The following is a 17,801-nucleotide window of genomic DNA, read 5'->3' as shown; positions in this document are numbered from 1 at the left end:
GCCCCCCGGAGCGGGCCGGACCCGCGGTCCCCGAGCCCCGCAGAGGGTGAGAGCCGGGTCCCGGGGACCCCGGCCGCTCGAGTCCCCCGGCGCTCCCGCACCCCCGCGCGGAGCCCGCGGCACCCACCTTGCGCCGCACACAACCCTGGGACGTGCGGCCCGGGCGGCGCGGGGCGGCCCCGGCAGCGCCTCGTGCGGAATCCGGGCCCGGGACGTTCCCCGACGCCGGCCTCAGCCCGCGGCGCCGCAGTCGCTGCGCGGCCGAGCAGTTAAATGGGGCTGGGACGGGGGCCGCCCCGCCTCTCCCGCCCCCTCCGGGCGCCGCGCGGCGCTGGCGGGGGCCCAGAGGCGGAGGGCGCGCGCCGCCACCTGCACCGCCCGGCAAGTGCACGGCGCGCCCGGCCGCCCTCCGCCCTCCGCCCTCCGCCCTCCGCCCGAGCCGGGGGCGCCGGGGCGCGAGGGGAGCGCGGGAGGGGCCGGGCCCGGGCCGCTCGGAGCGCTCGGGGCCTCGGCGACGGCGAGACGCGGCTGGAACGCTCCTCCGCCCGCTTCCTGGAAGCCACTCCTCGCCCTGGGCCGGCCGCCAGGCGTGGTGCCAAGAGCCGGGATTGCCGACGCCGCCACGGCCGCCGCCGCCGGCAGGCGCGCTGGGGAGAGGCGGCCGCGGCCTCGCCAGCGGCCCGGGCGCCCCCCGCCGCCCCTCCGGCAGCACCCGGCGCCCCGGCCCGTGCGGACCTCGGCGGAGTCCGCGCCCCCCCCCGCCCGCCCCGTCCGGGCGGCCTCGTCCCGGGCGCCCCGCGCAGACCCGGTGCCGGCCACGGACCCCTGGGCGCGCTCGCCGCGAGGACACCTGGCCGCCAGGGGCCCCCAGCGCCGAGCAGGGGCACCCGAGGCCGGACACTGGCCGCGACTTCGCGGGAGCTGGGCGTGTTTGAGCTGCCCAGACCCTGGGGTGCCAGGCCCGGCGTGAGGGGCGGGGGTGAGTGTCGAGACCCGGTGACTTTCCTTATGGAAGCGTAGAGAATTGGGATGAAATGTTTGTCCCCGGCTCTGGCCTCATCTCAGGGGGATAAAGGCAGGGGCCAAGGAATCGCCCGGAAAGTCTGCCTTATGCCCCCGCCTAGCAGGACCACGGGCACCACTTCCTCGGGTGCCCGGCGCGTGCTAGCCACGCGCGGAGCTCCGCAGGCGCCGCCTTTGGGGACGGTCAGTCCCCTTCCACAGTGAGGAAGGAAGCTGAGGCCCGGGGGGTAAATACCCAGCACGCAGGGACTTGCAAAGCCACGGTGGCAGCCCGCGTCCCCTTCTCTCTAAAGTTCCTCTGTTGTTCATCCCCAAAGTTGCTCTCCTCCCTGTTCTGTAGTTGAGACATTCAGATGGTGTTAGAGCTTTACCAAGAGGAGCTGACCCCCTGCCTCCCCACCCCACCCCCCACCGTACCTTCCTTGCCCCGGTGACTCCCCTGGCCAAGAGGAGGATCTCTCCAGTGGGGACTGGCTCTCCACTCCATGTGAAACGGCTGGAATCTCATGGGGAAATGCGCAGAGGACCTTCAGTTGAAGAGGCAGAGGAGCAGGATGCAAGGCTCGGCTACGTGGTAGGGGGCAGGGAGCCCTGGGCTGAGCCACAAAGAACGCACCTGTGGACAGTTTTCTTTGCCATGGTTATGTTCTCATGAAGTCAAGGGAACAATGGATTTGTGAATACCGAACCACTGAAATAGAGAGTTAGGTCCATCAACCAATCAACACACAACCTCATCTTATACAGGCTTCTCACTGAACCATACCTTATTGATTCATTAGCATTGAACCCCGGGCCACCAGCAGTACAACTCCTGCCTCAATGACGCACATCTAGCCCGGGAATTTTCTCTGTAGGGCTCATTCCAACCGCTGCTTAGGAGCACTTTCCAGCGCTCCAGCACTGCCCTTGGGGGCTCTCTTAAACAGAGAGATTACCAACAAAGAAGACAAAAATGTAAAAAGTGGCACCACACAGACCATAAGAGGACACTTCTTTGCAGTGTGAACGCTGAAACAAGAAGGCAAAGGAGCGCCTCCCTGTCTACCTTAACTGGGAACATACATACCAGACGAGTCACAGTTTCTGCCCCTTTGCCAAATGCCATGATAGAACTGCAAGATTTGTGGGTTCCAAATAAATCTTAGCAAGTAGGTGAATTCACAAACATGGAATCTGCAAGTAATGAGGACCGCCCATATGTGCTTCTCATATCAGGGTATCAGTAGGGAAATAACAACATCATTTCAGAACATCTATGGTACGCCAGGCACTGTTCCAGGCACTTTGCGGGTAGTAAGTCAGTCATCGCGCCAGCCTACGGGGTAGGCATTGTTTTTATTCCATTTTACAAATGAGAAGACTGATATAGAAAGGTTTAACTGCATATTCTTAGCAACTCGAGTGTACCAGCTCTCACGTCATTCATATTCTAAAACCAGCTCTGATGGTTTCATGGAGTGTATTGCAGAAAGCACATGAATATTCAGGATGAAATGGAGAATTCAAAGAGATATTATGCCTGTGCAGCTGGGTTGAGCTGTGGTCCCCATGCCTGCAGGTCAGGAAAGCACCAAGGAGGCCTCTGCAACAGAAGATGTGCTGGGAACACTGGAGCTGCTCTGCTCCAGGTATTAATGCCTCCGCAGGACTTCCTGTCTCATTTTCCCGTGGGCGCTCTTGATTCCTGAGCCAGCCTCCAGGGAGCGCCCTGCATCAAGGATGGAGGCCAGGCTATGCCTCTCTCTCCCAGGAGTTCCATCTCCTATCAGACCAGCCCCTCAAGAAACAGCTGGTCTGGAGTGAAAAGAAGAGTAAACTTCACCAACAGCCTGATGGCAGCTCTGCCTTCCTTTCCTCTAGCAGATCAAGCAATCCTGTTTGTGAATTAGGATGATGAAGAGCCATGCAGGGCAGACTCCACTTAGGGAGGGCTGGCTGAACCTCACAGGCCCTGTCCCCAGATTCCCACCTAACTACCCCCATTAGGATCTCCTTCACCACTCTGCCCAAGTGTAGACCTCAAGCCTTCCCTCAGTTCCCCACCCACTCTCCCCTCCACCCTGGACCCCCTCCACTCAGATCTGGCCAAACTGTTTAAATAAGACATTGCCAAAGAGGTGGGAGAAGATTGGGAATGGGAAGAACAGAAGAGAATGAACCCCCCGCCCAAAAGCCAATCTGTACGATTGGGCCACTGGGTGCAGAGATGCCCACCCAATGTATCTCTGAGGGTTCAGGCCCTAGACTACCCTCCCCACCAAGAGAGTCCCCACCACCTGAGTAGAAGGGCAGTGTCATCAACCCTGAGAGGTCTAAAAACCAAGGTCTACTTTCTCCCAAGGATCCGTCTTCATGAGTTCCCAGTTCCCAGTTTCCATTACCTGTCACAAGATCTGCTTCTTTCCTGTAAGAGTTTCAGGGATTCCTACTTCTAATCCCAGCATGGCCTACTGACCCCAACTGGACAAGCAGACAAGCACAACAATGCAACATTTGTATGAGAGGCATGCCCAGAGGACCAGAGAAGTTACTATGGGTGATGCTGGGGTTGGAGTGTGTGTGTCTTTTGCCCTAAGAGAGAGAAAACATCACTTCAAGGCAGCAGCTTGAATTTGTTTTTGATACAGAATTGCTCTGTCTGCTTTGTGGGACTTGTGAGACAAGTTTGGGAAGCACACCTAAGAAGATGACATTGGAGGCTTAGAGAAAATAGCTTGTGGGCACAAATCCTATAAAAGTTGCAGTTACCTACAGTAGGCACAAAGGATGCATTCTCAGCCAAAGCCACCAGGAGATAAGAGGCTGAGAAGGTTGGGTGAGCATGGTGTCTTAGGGGTATGAGATTGTGAAGGGGGTGCTCTTATAGAAAAAAAAAAACTGTAAGGGAGTAGAGAGCAGAACAGGAAAGGGGTGAGAGTAGAGCAAGCCTGTGGCCAGGTGCATTCTCACCTTTGCTCGATCCTTGGGGCTCCTGGCAGAGGAGTCCCACAGTAGACTTGCCCACATGCCGGTCACTCCTTGCCTCTCCTAGAGTTGGGCGGTGGCATAGCCTCCCAGGCAGTTCTCAAAACCAAAGACAGCGCTCCAGAGCTCTCATATGTGCGCCCTTGCTCCGCCCTCGACTGAGGGACAGGTGCACCTGCCAATATTGAGGGTCTGGATAGGGCATTCACCCCGACAACACTGACTCCACATGGTTTATCAGGTCTCCTTAGCCCCATGTGGGAAACATGCTCAGCTAGTGGTTGTAGTTTTCTGCCTCTTCAGGGTAGGGTTCTTCTTTGAAAGAGAAATTTACTTTATAAAATGTGTTCAAGGCTTCTGCCTCCTAAGCAAAAAAAAAAAAAAAGAAAAAAAAAAGCCTTTGGGAGGAGGGGTGACAGGAGATGGTTCTACTTGTTGAGGGGCTCTGTGCTTTGGCACATCCTCACGCTTGGTTTCTCCTCTCATCCTGTACTGAGATCCCCAAAGAGCACCTAGGGGTGCCAGGTCCATGATTTTAAGTCAGGAGCTTAGGAATTATGATTGCTGTGGCCCTGGAAGTCTGAGCCAATCAGAATCTCTGTCGGGACAGTGGTGTTGGACAGACTTTTTCTAGAAAGCTTCAAATCTTTAGGGCTAGGATAAGGAAGGCCAGAGTCTCATAAAGTGTGGGAAAGGAACAGAGCTGGGATTTGGTGACCTGCCATGCCCCAAACCAAGGCTGGTTCCCATCTGACTTCTAGGATGAGGAAGGTGCTGACTTGACTTGGTTCTGTGTGCATACCAGGCTCTGATAATCTTGCACATAGACACATATGTATGTCCAGATAGACTCTACTGTGGAACAGGAGCAGGTGCCCTGCACAGATGCCCCAGGAAGAATGGATTTGCTAGTAGCTTTGAGCCATCTCACTCTTCCCTTAACCACCCTTTTCTTCCCCTCAGAGGCATGAGGTGAGTGGGCGACACTGGAGCTATCATCAGGAAATCCACTAGTAGTCCAGGATTGGCCACAAATTGGAGGATTCTGGGCAAGTCACTTTTACCTCCCTGAGCATCAGCTTTCTCTGCTACATTATGGACAATAGGTACTTCCAGTGTAAGGTCCAAAATTGTTTTTATACTCTGCTCATATAATAGGGCAACACACCTTCCTAATCTAGAACTCAGCCATAGCAATCTCTGCGGGTCTAACCCCAACCAGAAAAGAAAAGGCCTCTGAACATCCACCTGACATCAGATTTAAGCATATTGCATCTGAGTTAACGCTTGGGTCTCACTCAAACTTCTGATTCTTTGCTGGCACATAGTTCCAATGTGTTTGTTCAGCTTTCGAGAATAACTTAGAGGCTGTAAATTTAAAAGGAAAAGAAAGCATGCTAAGAAAAGGGATACGAACAATGTAAAGTCACTACAGAAGAACTAACTATAAAAGGCACAAAAAGAGTGAAAAAACACCATAGTCTGAGACAGTTTTATTTCCCTCAGAAGGCCTGAGAAAAATCACTGTGTCATGGCTCAGTCCTGTGTTCATGCTCACGAATCCAGATTCTTTATGAATGCATTTGTTCATTAGATTCTGCTTATGGAAGTGTAGAAGTACATGCTACATTTTAGAAGAACATTCACTCACAAAAGGGTTAAATTAAAGAAAAAGAAAACAAAATCAAGCAACATATTTTCTTTCACCTCTTCTCTCTTAGCTTTCTGGGGAAAAAATCACATCTAGAATATCACTTCTGACCACTCTAGGAGACCAAGATTTTATTTCAGAATTGATCAGTTTGCACAAAAAAAGAAGAGTGCCAAGTACTCTGTACACACTATTGTCTGTTTTCTTTTCTGTACCTGCTATTGTTTCAAATCGTGATAACAGTTTTCTCCCAAGTCGTCAAGATCAGCTTATTCCCCAGTGCCACACTGCATGTCACTTACCTGTCCCACAAAATGAGACCTCCTTGTTTAGGAGGCTTCCCTACATGTTCATTTCTCTGGCAGTTTGGCAATATTTGGGTTGGAAAGACCTCTAAGGAATAACTTGAAAAGTCTTTTTTTTTTTTTCATATATAAGTTCAACAAAAAACATGTCTATGAATTAGGTTTGCAAAACACACTGACTTTGGGATGGTTTTGATCACCAGTTAGGCATTTTTGTCCTTTCTTTACCAAGACCCAGGCAAAAATGTTCTATTCATGAGTGTGAAGAGCCAATCTCCTTCAGATCCCACCATCCACAACTGGTCAGCTTCAGACCCAAAGAAAAATTCAGTTCAATGCAGTGAAATGCGGTCTATATTAACTGACAGTCTAGGCATGTGCTAGGTCCTGAGAACACAATGGCACAGTAAGATAATACTCTGTCCCTGAAGGAGCAAATGGGATAGGGTATGAAAAATGTTCCCAGAGGTGTCAGAACAGGGAGCTATAAAAGAACTAGGTAGGATGGCAATTAATTCAGCCATGGGAGTGTTAGAGATTTCTAAGAAGTGATGTTTCGGTTGAGAACTGACGTTTAAGTACCAGCACAGGATCTTCTTGTTTAAAATAAAATCAGAAAGCTACTCTCCTTCTCTGCTTTTTCTCCAATGAAAACCAATCTACTATCCCATATAGGCATTTCAGAATAATGTAAATGGCTGGAGTGGGGGGTCAGATCTAGGAAAGAATCAATAAATTCATCACATGCTCTAAAACAAATCCTATCTGACCACTTCCATCACACATGTGAGTTATGCATGCTCCTTCAGACTAACGAGGAATTCAGGGAACGTTGTAGAGTCTCTGTGGTGGACATTACCATAAAGGGGACCCCATTGATCCTTGTCTTCTGGTATTCACACCACCATGTAATCGCCTCCCCTTAAGTGTGGACAGGACCTGTGACTTACTTCTAGTGATAAAATATGACAAAGGTCTCTCTTTCTCAGTGCTGCCTACAGAGGTGGAAGCCCTATCCTGTTTGTAATCATGGCCACCCTTAAATCTCTGATGAAGCTCAAGATCTGTAAAAAAAAAAAAGGACCAAGAAAGTTCATCCAGTACCAGTCAGACCCATATGTCAAAATAATGCACAACTGGGAAAAACCCAAAGGCATTGACAATAGGAAACATAGAAGATTCAAGGGCCAGATCTTGATGCCCAACACTGGTTACAGGAGCAACAAGGAACAAAGCACATGCTTCCCAGTGGCTTCCAGAAGTTTCTTTTTTTTTTTCTTCCTTCCAGAAGTTCCTAATCCACAGCATTAAGGAGCTTGAAGTGCTACTGATGTGCAACAAATCTCACTGGGCAGAGATTGCTCACAATGTCTCCTCCAAGAACCTCAAAGCCACTGTAGAAACAGCAGCCCAGTTTCCCATCAGAGTCACCAATCCCAATGCCAGGCTGTGCAGCAAAGAAAATGAATGGATAACTTGTGTACACATCATATTTTTGTTGATAAACCCATAAAACTACACACACACAAAAAGAATTTGCCAAAGACAATGGTACAGCATTTCTTTCATTATGTTGTGTGACATCATAACTTCCCTCTTGCCAAGAGACTTTCTCCTTTGTTTGATATGATGAAGCAAGCCAATAATAGAGAAATCCATGTGGCAAGGAGCTAAGGACCTCCAGCAGACAACCAGAAAAAAAAAAAACAAAAACAAAAACAAAAAAAACCTGAATTCTGCCACGAGCCACATGAAGTTGGCAGTGCATCTTCTTCAGTCAACCCTCAGATGAGACCTCAGCCCAGCCAACACTTAAACTGAAAGACCCTGAAACATAGAATCCAGGTAAGCCCTGCCTGGACTCCTGAAATACAGAAGCTGCAAGATATTCAATATGTGAATGTGTGTGTTTTTTAAGCCACCAGGTTTGTGATACTTTGTTACATAATGATAGATAATCAATACAGCTTTATTACATTCTAAAAAAGAATTCAGGGGGACCCTGGATGGCTCAGTCGATTAAGCATCTGACTCTTGATTTCAGGTCAGGTCATGATCTCAGAGTTGTGAGATGGAGCCCCGTGTCAGGCTGGTGTTGAGCTTGCTTAAGACTTCTCTCTCAAAAAAAAAAAAAAAAAAAAAAAAAAAAGACTTCTCTCTCCATCTCCCTCTGCTCCTCCCACCCACCCCTCATGCTCTCTTTCCCTCTCTCTCTTAAAAAAAAAGAGTTAAGAAATCATTCATCTGTTACTTGTTCATCTCATTTCTCTTTCCCACTATGTTCTCAGCAGTATCAGCTGTGAAATGGACTGGATATCACATCAGATCCAGAACTAGAGACATGGATGCTCATTGACTTGGAACCAACCATCTAAACATAACTTCCTCTTATCACACCCAGAGATATGAAAATCTATATAAATAAGCATTTTTATTTGATTTGAAAGTTCTATCTTATTTCAAGGATGCCACTTAAAAGCCAGCTTCTAGAGTACTGTTCCAGCTTTCAGGATCCTGAGAAAGAGGTTCTAGCCTGGCATTCCCATGCATTCCTCCACAAAAATAGTTCTGGGCAGGAATTATTCATGAGAAGGTTTGGGTGTGAAGTAAGAATTCCAGACAAGAAGGAAAACGTGCAGAGGCCCAAAGATGAAAGTTCCAATTCAACAACCACGTGTTTTTAAATGTTTGGTGTGGCAGAGAAAATGCTGCATATTTGCCAAATCCCTTCTCATATGCCTTCTTCTTGGAGGCTATAATTCCCAGCTTCTTGCAGAGCCATGTGATTTATTCTGGCCAATGAAAAAAGAGTGGAATTGATGTGTATCTCTTCCTAGTCGAGGCAGTGGAAAGCTCTCGTGGCTTCTCTGATCTCTCTCTTCCCCTTGGGTAGTTAATATAGATGCTGTGTGTTGGTGTGGCTGAGCCCCAAATCAAAGGATCCTGGATTGCTAATCCATGAAGGACATTTGGCTTGGAGAGTCATCCATTCTACACTGGGATGTATACCTTCATCTGCTGAACCTCTGATATTTTTTAGTTACTTTTGACTGTAGCATAAACCAGTCTATGCAGACTAATACATTTGGTGCACAAAGTGAAAATGGGATTGGCACAAGTTAAATGCACAGAGAAGTAGGCAGGGGTCAAGTTTGTGAAGGGCACATACGCCATGCTATGGGGTTTTGGACTTTACCCTAAGCTCACAGATTGCTTAGTATAATATCTGGCAGAGCAATGGCATGACAAGATTGGATCTTAGTAATGATTACTCTAGCTGTATGTTTAATAACCCAAGTGAGTCACATTGGCATCACCTGGCACAAGTTGTAATGGACATAGGAGGAAATAGATGGATTTGAGAGTTATTAGAGATTAAGATTGATAAGACTTGGTGAATGACTTAAAAAGGTAGGGTACCAGGGACAAATGAGTCAAAGTTAGCTCTTTGATTTTTTGACTTGGACCATGTGTTATTCACTAACACAGAGAACATAAGAGGAAGAGGAGCATATCAGATGGGAAGAGGCAGCGTGGAGACAGTGGCTTCACCTGGAACAGTTTGAGCTGGAAATGCCTGTAGGTCTAGAATCAGGAGAACAGCCTGGGGCAGAGATTCAGATTTGTCACTTGTCAGCATATGGCTAATTCTTGAAGCCACAGAAGTTGATAGTGTGCATGAAAACAGCTATCTAGCCATCCACCACCTATCCATATGTCTGCTTATCAGGTAAGGAATCTTTTTATTTTTTTTTTTAGGTAAGGAATCTTTAAATATTCTCTCATATGCATATAAGATGTTTATAATTCCCCTAAACAATGAAAATATCAAAAGTTTACTTCTTTCTCTCAGAAAACAAAACCAAGAAGCAATTATTTTGAGCCACTCTTTGATTTCTGCCTTTGTCTTCATCATTTGCTCATCTAGTTCAGAGGCTCAGGCTTGAAGCATGTGGTCTCGACTCTGTTCTTTTGCTTTTCCGTTGTGAATGTCAGCCTGAAAGGCACACCCGGAAGCTCCTGAGCCCTCCAAGGCAAGGATGACATTCAATCCTAGCCTGGGTCCCTGGTTTACCATCAAAGCAAGAGTGGGACTTACTCGGCATTCCCCATGAAATTGCTAAATGCTATTTCATTAAATATGTGCCAGAGCAATGTACTTTTATTGTTGTTTTTGAAAACCAAGAAAGAAACCAAAAGACTGCATGAAACAAACATTCCTAAACTCATGTATGTAGTCAGGAAAATTGAGAACACAATGTCCTGTGTTTTTACAAAGCACAAATAAAGAAACGGGAAAAGAAAATTAAAAAAAAAAAAACTGGTATTGACATGAAATTTTGGGTCAGGTAGAAACTTCTGATCCAAGAAGATGATTTGAGCTCAATTTTTTTACTCAAACCATCTGACCATAACCACTAAATGGATATGATATAAAAGTCTACATTAGTGCTGGAAACTGGGAAAGAAAATCATCCCCATAGCTGAGATGTGGAGGGTTGTTGAGATACAGCAGTAAGCATCACTCTGCCAACCATGGCCCCCAGGACGAGGGAAGAGAGCCATGTCCTCCCTTGGCTCTGCCAGGAGGGCAAGGAGACCACTCTGGAAGTAAATGGGGTGACAAGTACAAAAGAAAACAGTAATGATGCAGGTTGGCAGTATTGCTTTACCCTTCTGCCTTTAAAGATGCACTGAGTCTTTGCCTGCTCCATCTGCTGGGAGACTTCTCCTGGGCTTGGCAAGAATCAGAAGAATTTTTACTAATAAATTATATGCAGCGACCCGGAGAAGAAAGGATCCAGGAAGAGGGGAAAGGAGAGCAGTGTGCAGAGCTGGAGAGATGAGGAGGGGAGAGGTTGCTGGGGTGACTGGGGCTTTGGGAGCACAGCTTTAAGAAGACTGGAGGCACGTCGTACAACACACGTCTGGACATGAAACCGTGCTGACGTGGAGCCTCAAGGCACAAGCACGCAATCCGGTTTTCTTTCCAACAGTTGATTGGAAGCGGATTGATGTCAACCCTGTGCCAGGAGCCGGGCTGAGGATGCTATCTGCCGGCCTTCTCCATGGATGTCCTGCGGGAGGCTCAGCACCACCTGACTCTTCATGTCCTCTGGCCTCTGTTCCAAGCACAGTCCCCGTGTGTGTGTTGGGGGTGGTGGTGGAGGGGTCTCCTCTGTGTGGTACCCTCCTGGCTGCCTCTTGCCATCCTCCTCCTCTAGCTTCCTCTGGGCTATATAAACCAGAGGCCATGGTTTTAAAAAAATATATTCAGTTTAAAGTAAACAAGGGGTCATCTTCCCAGAGAAGGTTCTGAGGGAGCATTAACCCTTCTATCTTTGAAATCACAAGGGTCACAGGGCCTGGGGGGAAGGGTCATTGCCCGATTTGCAGATGCGGTGGCAGAGCCAGGAGCAAGGCAGCCTCATGGGCTCTGTGCGCTTCCGTCTCTCACCGTTCCTGTGGCTTCCTGCCAATGATAAATACGTCCACAGAGACTGGATAAATCCGTAGACTGAAATAGGACAGAACGGAGGATAATAAGCATTAGCTCCCTTAATGCTAGGAGTAAGAAATAGGGTAAGTGTGAGTGTGCAGGGGAACGAGCAAACAGCACCTGTTTCTCTGCCCAGATCTTGAGCAATAGGACAGAAAAGGAACTCATGGGAAGACCACATCTGGGGGCCACGGAGCATCTGAGCACTCCCTGCAGCTCGCAAGAAGGGGAAGGGGAGGGGCTCAGCGTATGGCTGCCCCATCCTGTCCCTCAGTCCCTTGCCCAAACTGGTCATCAGATTCTGCTTCCCTCTGGGCCTGGGGCTCAGGAACGAGAGGGCGCAGAAAGGGCAGGAAAGTCACAGTAACAGAGTGGATTCTATGCGAGAAAATATCACAGTGGAGAAGGAGGATGGATCTGCCAGCAGCCTCAACCCAGGCATTCCTGGGGAGGGGGGGCTTCTCCTGTTAGTCCCCTGGGTCTACTTGGTCATGGAAAGCCACATCCCCTCTTCACGAGGCCCTTGCTGTAATATCCTCATGGACGGGGTAGATTTTCCCCTAGAGGACACTGAAGTGAGTTAAAACAGTGCAAGAATTGAATTAACTCCAAGGCCACTTCATTAGCTTCCCAGGGCTGCTGGAACAAATTACCACAAGTGGGTGGCTTAAAACAACACAAATGTATTCTCTCTCTGTCCCGGAGGGCACCAGTCAGAAATCAAGGTGTTGCCAAGTTTGTGCTCCCTCTCCTGGGGGAGAATCCTCCCTTGCCTCTCACCACTGTGGGTGGTTTGGGGCCTTCCTCGACTGTGGGCTGCATCCCATCCGTCTTTGAACTTCCTCCCTGTGTCTCTCTTGTCATAAGTGTCCCTCTCATTTTCCTTGTAAGGAACCAATCGTTAGATTTAGCCCCCACCCTCCAATACAGGATCTTAAAACACTTAATTACATCTATAAAGACCCTATTTCCAAGTAAGGTCATATTCTCAGCTTCTGGGGGGTTAAGTCTGGGACATATCTTCTGGTGACCATTATTCTACCCACTATCACCACCAAGACCTAAACTCTAGGGGCTCCTGAGTGGCTCAGTGGTTGAGTGTCTGTCTTCAGCTCAGGGTGTGATGGGGGGGGGGGGGGGTCCTGGAATGGAGTCCCACATCGGGCTCCCTGCAGGGAGCCTGCTTCTCCCTCTGCCTGTGTCTCCGCCTCTCTCTCTGTGTCTCTCATGAATAAATAAATAAAATCTTTGAAAAGAAAAAGACCTAAACTCTATCTTCTGTATTCTCTGTCTCACCTGAAATTATGTCTAACCGTGTCTCCTGACACAGCTTATCAGAGGTTGTACAACTGTAACAAATGACATTAAGATATTCTAACAATAATATGCTAACAGCAATATGCCCCAAATCTGGCTATAAAATTTCTCCCATTAGCAAATTCCTAGGAGGAAATAAATGACTATATTGTGCTCAGCTCCTGATGCTAACTAAGCACGAGAGCTGTTGGTGACTCACCCCAGGCCCCTTGGTGGTTCTGAAAAGTGTTATCAAGCCCCCCCCAGAAAAGCTGTGTTGCTCCCCTGAATACACAGTCAGCCAATTGTGACAATTGACAATCACGGCCAATTCCTCTTCTCTAAAAATGCAGACGCACAGGAAGCCAGCTCTGCCTCCTGGGATGAGTCCCAGGGTCTGAGATTGGCGTCTGCTCCTGACCTTGACCTTCCGTGTTTTACCTGCTACATTTCCTAAAAACCCCAACATTCCCATCAAATTTTAAATTTCATTCAGTATATCATGCTCTATGATCCCTTCCGATCTAGCTAAGTGCCCTGCTAACCAGGTGAGTTACAAACTGTTTTTTTCCTGCAAGACACTTATGTATGTACCCATAATACTATCTTGCTTAAGAGTTGTTTCAAAGAAATCTGTGGATGACCTAAGAAAAAGAATTCATCAAAGTGGTTGCCACTGATGTGCCCTGGTAAAACTGTCCCCAGGAGGCAACAGAAGGGATTTGTGGCATCACCAGATACCGGTATTTTCCTATAGAAATGCAGCTCTAAACTACTGTTTCTTTTTCAGTAAGGATCACTAGAACCTATTTGCTACAAATTAGGTTGTAAATATCTTAGCCTTGGGCCCCACATTTGCTATAGTCTCCGGGAATGTGGCTACCCTGGCAACTGGTTGCATACCTTTTCACGTGCTTATTGGGTATTTGTATACTCTCTTTTGTGAAGTGTCTCTTCAAATCTTTGGGCCATTTTTAATTGCTTTTATTATTGACCGGTCAAATCTTTGGGCCATTTTTAATTGCTTTTATTATTGACCGGTAAGAATTCTTTACATATTCTGCATATAAGTCTATAATTGGAGATATATGTATTGTAAATACTTTCATCTATGTTTTGTCTTATTATTTTTAAATATCTTAGATGAGCAGAAATTTTTAATTTTTTTCTTTTTAAGTAGGCTCCATGCCCAGCGTGGAGCACAATCCAGGGCTCGAACTCATGACCATGAAATTAAGACCTGAGCTGAGATGAAGAGTCGGACATTTACCTGACTGAGCCACCCTAGGATGTCAGAAGTTTTTAATTTTAATGAAGTCTAATGTATGAATTTTGTTTTGGGGGGTTAGTGCTAAGAAATTATGCCCACTTCAAGGTTATGAAGACATTTTCTTATGTGTTCTTTCTTTTAAGATTTATTTATTTGAGAGAGGGACAGAATGTGAATGAGTGGGCAGAGGGGCAGAGAGAGAGGGAGAGAATCCCAGAGCCTGATGCAGGGCTCAAGCTCATGACCCTGAGATCATGACCTGAGCCAAAACCATGAGTCAGACACTTAGCCGACTGAGCCAATCAGATGTCAAGAACAGACATTTTAACAATACTAATATCTCTATTTATTAGGTCTTCAATTTTTATATGCAAAGTTATGTAGCTTCAGTGTCAAGGTCTTGCATATCTTTTGTTCAAATACTAAGTATTCTGTACTTTCTATTATAAATGACATTGTTTTTCATTATTATATTAAATCTAACATTTAATGTTTCCAACATATAGAAACATAAATGATTTTTTATGCTATCTCATGATTTTGATAAATTCACAGCATGTTATATTTACTAGTATATATATGTCTTAGCTCTAGTAGATTTTTTTTTTTTGTAGAATCCTTAAGAATTTTCTCATATTCAATCTTGTTTTCTGTAAATAAGGACAGTTTTATTTTTTGCTTTTTAATCTTTAGGCCATTTTTTTCCTTGCCTTATTGCATAGTTATAAACTCATTTTAAAAATCATTATAAAGAGGGCAGCCCAGGTGGCTCAGTGGTTTACCGCCACCTTCAGCCCAGGGTGTGATCCTGAAGACCCAAGATCAAGTCCTGCGTCAGGTTCCCTGCATGGAGCCTGCTTCTCCCTCTGCCTGTGTCTCTGCCTCTCTCTCTCTGTCTCTCATGAATAAATAAATAAAATCCTCAATAAAAAAAAATCATTATAAAGAATATTTCTTATAAATACTCCATATTGTGGCACCTGGGTGGCTCAGTGGTTCAGCATCAGCCTTTGGCCCAGGGCATGATCCCGGGGTCCTGGGACCCAGTCACTCATCCGGCTCCCCGCAAGGAGACTGCTTCTCCCTCTGCCTATGTCTCTGCCTCTCTCTCTGTGTTGCTCATGAATAAATAAATAAACATTTAAAAAATAAATACTCCATTTCCCCTTTGATATAGGTCTGTCTGGGCCTCTAATAACTTGAGTCTTTTATGAACTATGCTCATCTTCACTCCCCAGAGTTAGAAGGAAATACCTTTTCCCTATTCTCCCAGTTTCAATGAGGAGGGATTTTCTCTAAGTAGTCCTCGCTAGTTGAGTTACCTTGCTTGTGGGTTTGGTTAGGTACCAGGCACGAGTATCACAGTCCCTCCTCGGAAGCTGGACACAAGCAGAGAATGTGCATTCTTGACTATTGGCAGCCATGCGGTAAGCTCTTACCTATAAGAGCAGGTGATGACAGTCCACCCTCTCCTGGACTAGGTATGTCTGATTTCTTTGGGGCTCAGCTAGCAAATGCGTTTGCTCTCATCCTAAGGTACATATTGACACAGCCTTTTCCAATGCAAGCTACATACTGGCTCTTACCTGTTTTAACCCTTGACTAACACCCCAGTTTATTTAGAACTCACTGGGAAAAGAGGGGAGCCATTTACTGAAACCTCACAAGAACCACCCCCCCGCTGCCACCCCAGTCTATAACTCCCAGTTAACTGCAACTACTGTTTATTTCCCCAACAGGTCCTGAGGCATAGTATAGGCACTGAGAATGGCTCTGGATTTCTCCTTCCCTTTGATACATTTCAAATATGGCAGCTGGAGAAGGAAAAAGGATGGGGTATAAAAAGCTACCCTGTGGGGGGGGGGGGTGCAAACACATAGTATGAGAGGTAGCATGAGAGGGAGACTACCTAGGTCAGGAGCCCTGCTTGGGCATTTCATGACCGTGTGATTGTGGACAACTTAGTCTTGCTGTGTCTCAGTTTTCTTATCTGCAAAATGGGTTGTTATGAGGATTAAGTTTATTCATTTAAATGTCTACAGTGGCATCCGCACACAGTAAGCACTCAATGAATGTTAGTCATTATTTTATTATAGACACTATATATGCAACCACTTTAGAGAAGGTGTTGGGGGAAGATGCTATGAAAAGAAAGGACAATCGTCCAGGATGCTGTTGTGAGTTTACTGATGTACCAAAGACCCAGAGGACTGAGATGTCAGGTTTTGGTCCCCTTAAAACAACCTGTTGGCTGGGCATTTGTTACTGTTGTCAGTGAAAATCAAAGTACATCCCAGTAACTTCAGTGGGCACTTCAGTGGGCAGTGGGTACAGTTCAAACTCTGCCTCTCACCACTGGTGGTTTGGATCCTGGGCAAGCCATCTGAGGAGTCTCCTCCTCTGCTGAAGGAGAAAGGATATCCCTCCCCTGCCATATGAGGAATGCTGTGCCCACCTGACCCCCACCTTGGGTCCAAGTCCATGATGAGTGCATGCTCTGAGTGAGGCCAGGGACTGGTTTTCAGAACCCAGAAGATCTTGTGACTGTGCACTCACCCCCACTCTGATCCTGCTCCTTCCTGAGCGTGCCAACAGGATCTACTTGGAAAACCTACCCAATACTTGGCAGCAGCAGAAGCTTGTATTAAGCTCTCTTATAAAGAAGCTTGACAGAGCATGGAAGAGTCTTCTATCCCTGAGCTGGAAGGAGAGTGTGCTGTGTTTGAATCGGGACACAGTGGAGGTCCTCTTACACCTGCTGACTCAGGAAGAAGCATCCACCATCCACACCGGGAGCCCTGGTCAGCCACGAGGAATGGGGGAAGTTTACAGCTGGACCACCGTGCTCAAGAGTCAACTCCACGTTAAGAATTACCGAGGCCTTTTGCCAACATGATGTGTCATATTTATTGGGCTATTCACAGGTCAGCTAAGACACAAGGGGAGACCAGATGACATCAGAATGTCAGGAAACAAAATATTTAGCATTTCTTAAGTTTCCAATTTTGCATTCCGTTGCAGCTGAGCGATATAAATGGGCAATTCATGAACATAACTGCGATTTATTTTTAGCAACAAGAAGCACATACATTTATTTAACCGGTGACTTTTAGGACGGTAAGCAAACGAGAAAACTATAGTTCCATGTCGCTAAGACAAGAAAATCGTTTATACAAATTAAACTGATACAAAATACATTATAAAGAGAACACACATACAAAAGTCATTAAGTTGGTCAAAGAGCAAGGATGTCACAGAACACCACACTGAGGAAACACTGGTGTGAATTCATTTCAGTTACGAAAGTAGGTCCAAAGTTTGAGTCACACATTTACTGAGGTAAAGGCACGATCACTTCAACATAATTAATGGGGAAGAATCCAGATTCCCCGTGTAGCATTCCTTCATACCAGTTTTCATCTATTTGATTGGTTAATGTAATGACGTCTCCTTCTTTAAATCCTAGTTCTCCTTGGTTTTCTGGCTCAAAATCATAGAGACCACGACAGCAGGGCTGGTCCATGGCAACGTTAGAACCTGTCCACATCACATGGAGACAAAAAGTGGGGGTTAACATGACATGTATCCTTGGAGGGGTGGGGGGTGGGGAGCCAGGGAGGTCACGCACAGCGGGCCCTGCTTCCTCCCCGCAAGGCTGGCTGGACCCTGCTCACAGGTGCCGATGGCTCGGTGCCTGTGCCAGATGCCCCGGATAGAGGACGCCTTGGCTGACCCCTCCAGCCCCATGGCTCTTCCCCTCCCTGCTCCCATCCGGAGCTGGCAGGCCCA

At 47.1% G+C, this 17,801-nt stretch overlaps 3 protein-coding genes across 7 annotated transcripts in view; 1 reads left to right on the top strand and 2 right to left on the bottom strand.

The window, feature by feature from the left end:
- Nucleotides 1-254, bottom strand: part of ADAMTSL3 (ADAMTS like 3) — a 337,319-nt gene extending 337,065 nt beyond the window's left edge. For both annotated transcript variants that reach the window (XM_038532980.1, XM_038532981.1), the window contains exon 1: nucleotides 128-254. The gene's annotated coding sequence lies outside the window, so the exon portion shown is untranslated. The remainder of the gene's footprint in view (nucleotides 1-127) is intronic.
- A 6,721-nt stretch (nucleotides 255-6,975) lies between these two features.
- LOC119872856 lies at nucleotides 6,976-16,908 on the top strand. Its single transcript, XM_038533688.1, has 4 exons — nucleotides 6,976-7,194; nucleotides 7,235-7,426; nucleotides 15,356-15,439; nucleotides 16,597-16,908. The coding sequence occupies exons 1-4, from the start codon at nucleotides 6,976-6,978 to the stop codon at nucleotides 16,906-16,908; spliced, it is 807 nt and encodes a 268-aa protein (XP_038389616.1).
- Nucleotides 16,895-17,801, bottom strand: part of SH3GL3 (SH3 domain containing GRB2 like 3, endophilin A3) — a 137,415-nt gene continuing 136,508 nt past the window's right edge. For all 4 annotated transcript variants that reach the window (XM_038532974.1, XM_038532976.1, XM_038532975.1 and 1 more), the window contains one exon: nucleotides 16,895-17,549. In XM_038532974.1, coding sequence (XP_038388902.1) covers nucleotides 17,344-17,549 — 206 coding nt within the window. In that variant the 3' untranslated portion in view covers nucleotides 16,895-17,343. The remainder of the gene's footprint in view (nucleotides 17,550-17,801) is intronic.

This window comes from Canis lupus, chromosome 3 (assembly GCF_011100685.1).
Source record: "Canis lupus familiaris isolate Mischka breed German Shepherd chromosome 3, alternate assembly UU_Cfam_GSD_1.0, whole genome shotgun sequence".
Lineage (NCBI taxonomy): Eukaryota > Metazoa > Chordata > Mammalia > Carnivora > Canidae > Canis > Canis lupus.
Note: the sequence above shows the minus strand (reverse complement) of the source record. Positions and strands in the feature narration are given on the sequence as shown.

Coding starts and splice junctions, on each gene's coding strand:
- LOC119872856 (XM_038533688.1), top strand. CDS start 6,976: ATGGCCACCCTTAAATCTCTGATGAAGCTCAAGATCTGTAAAAAAAAA. Junction 7,195..7,234: donor AACAAAGCACATGCTTCCCA/GTGGCTTCCAGA, acceptor TCTTCCTTCCAG/AAGTTCCTAATCCACAGCAT. Junction 7,427..15,355: donor AAAATGAATGGATAACTTGT/GTACACATCATA, acceptor GGGTTTGGTTAG/GTACCAGGCACGAGTATCAC.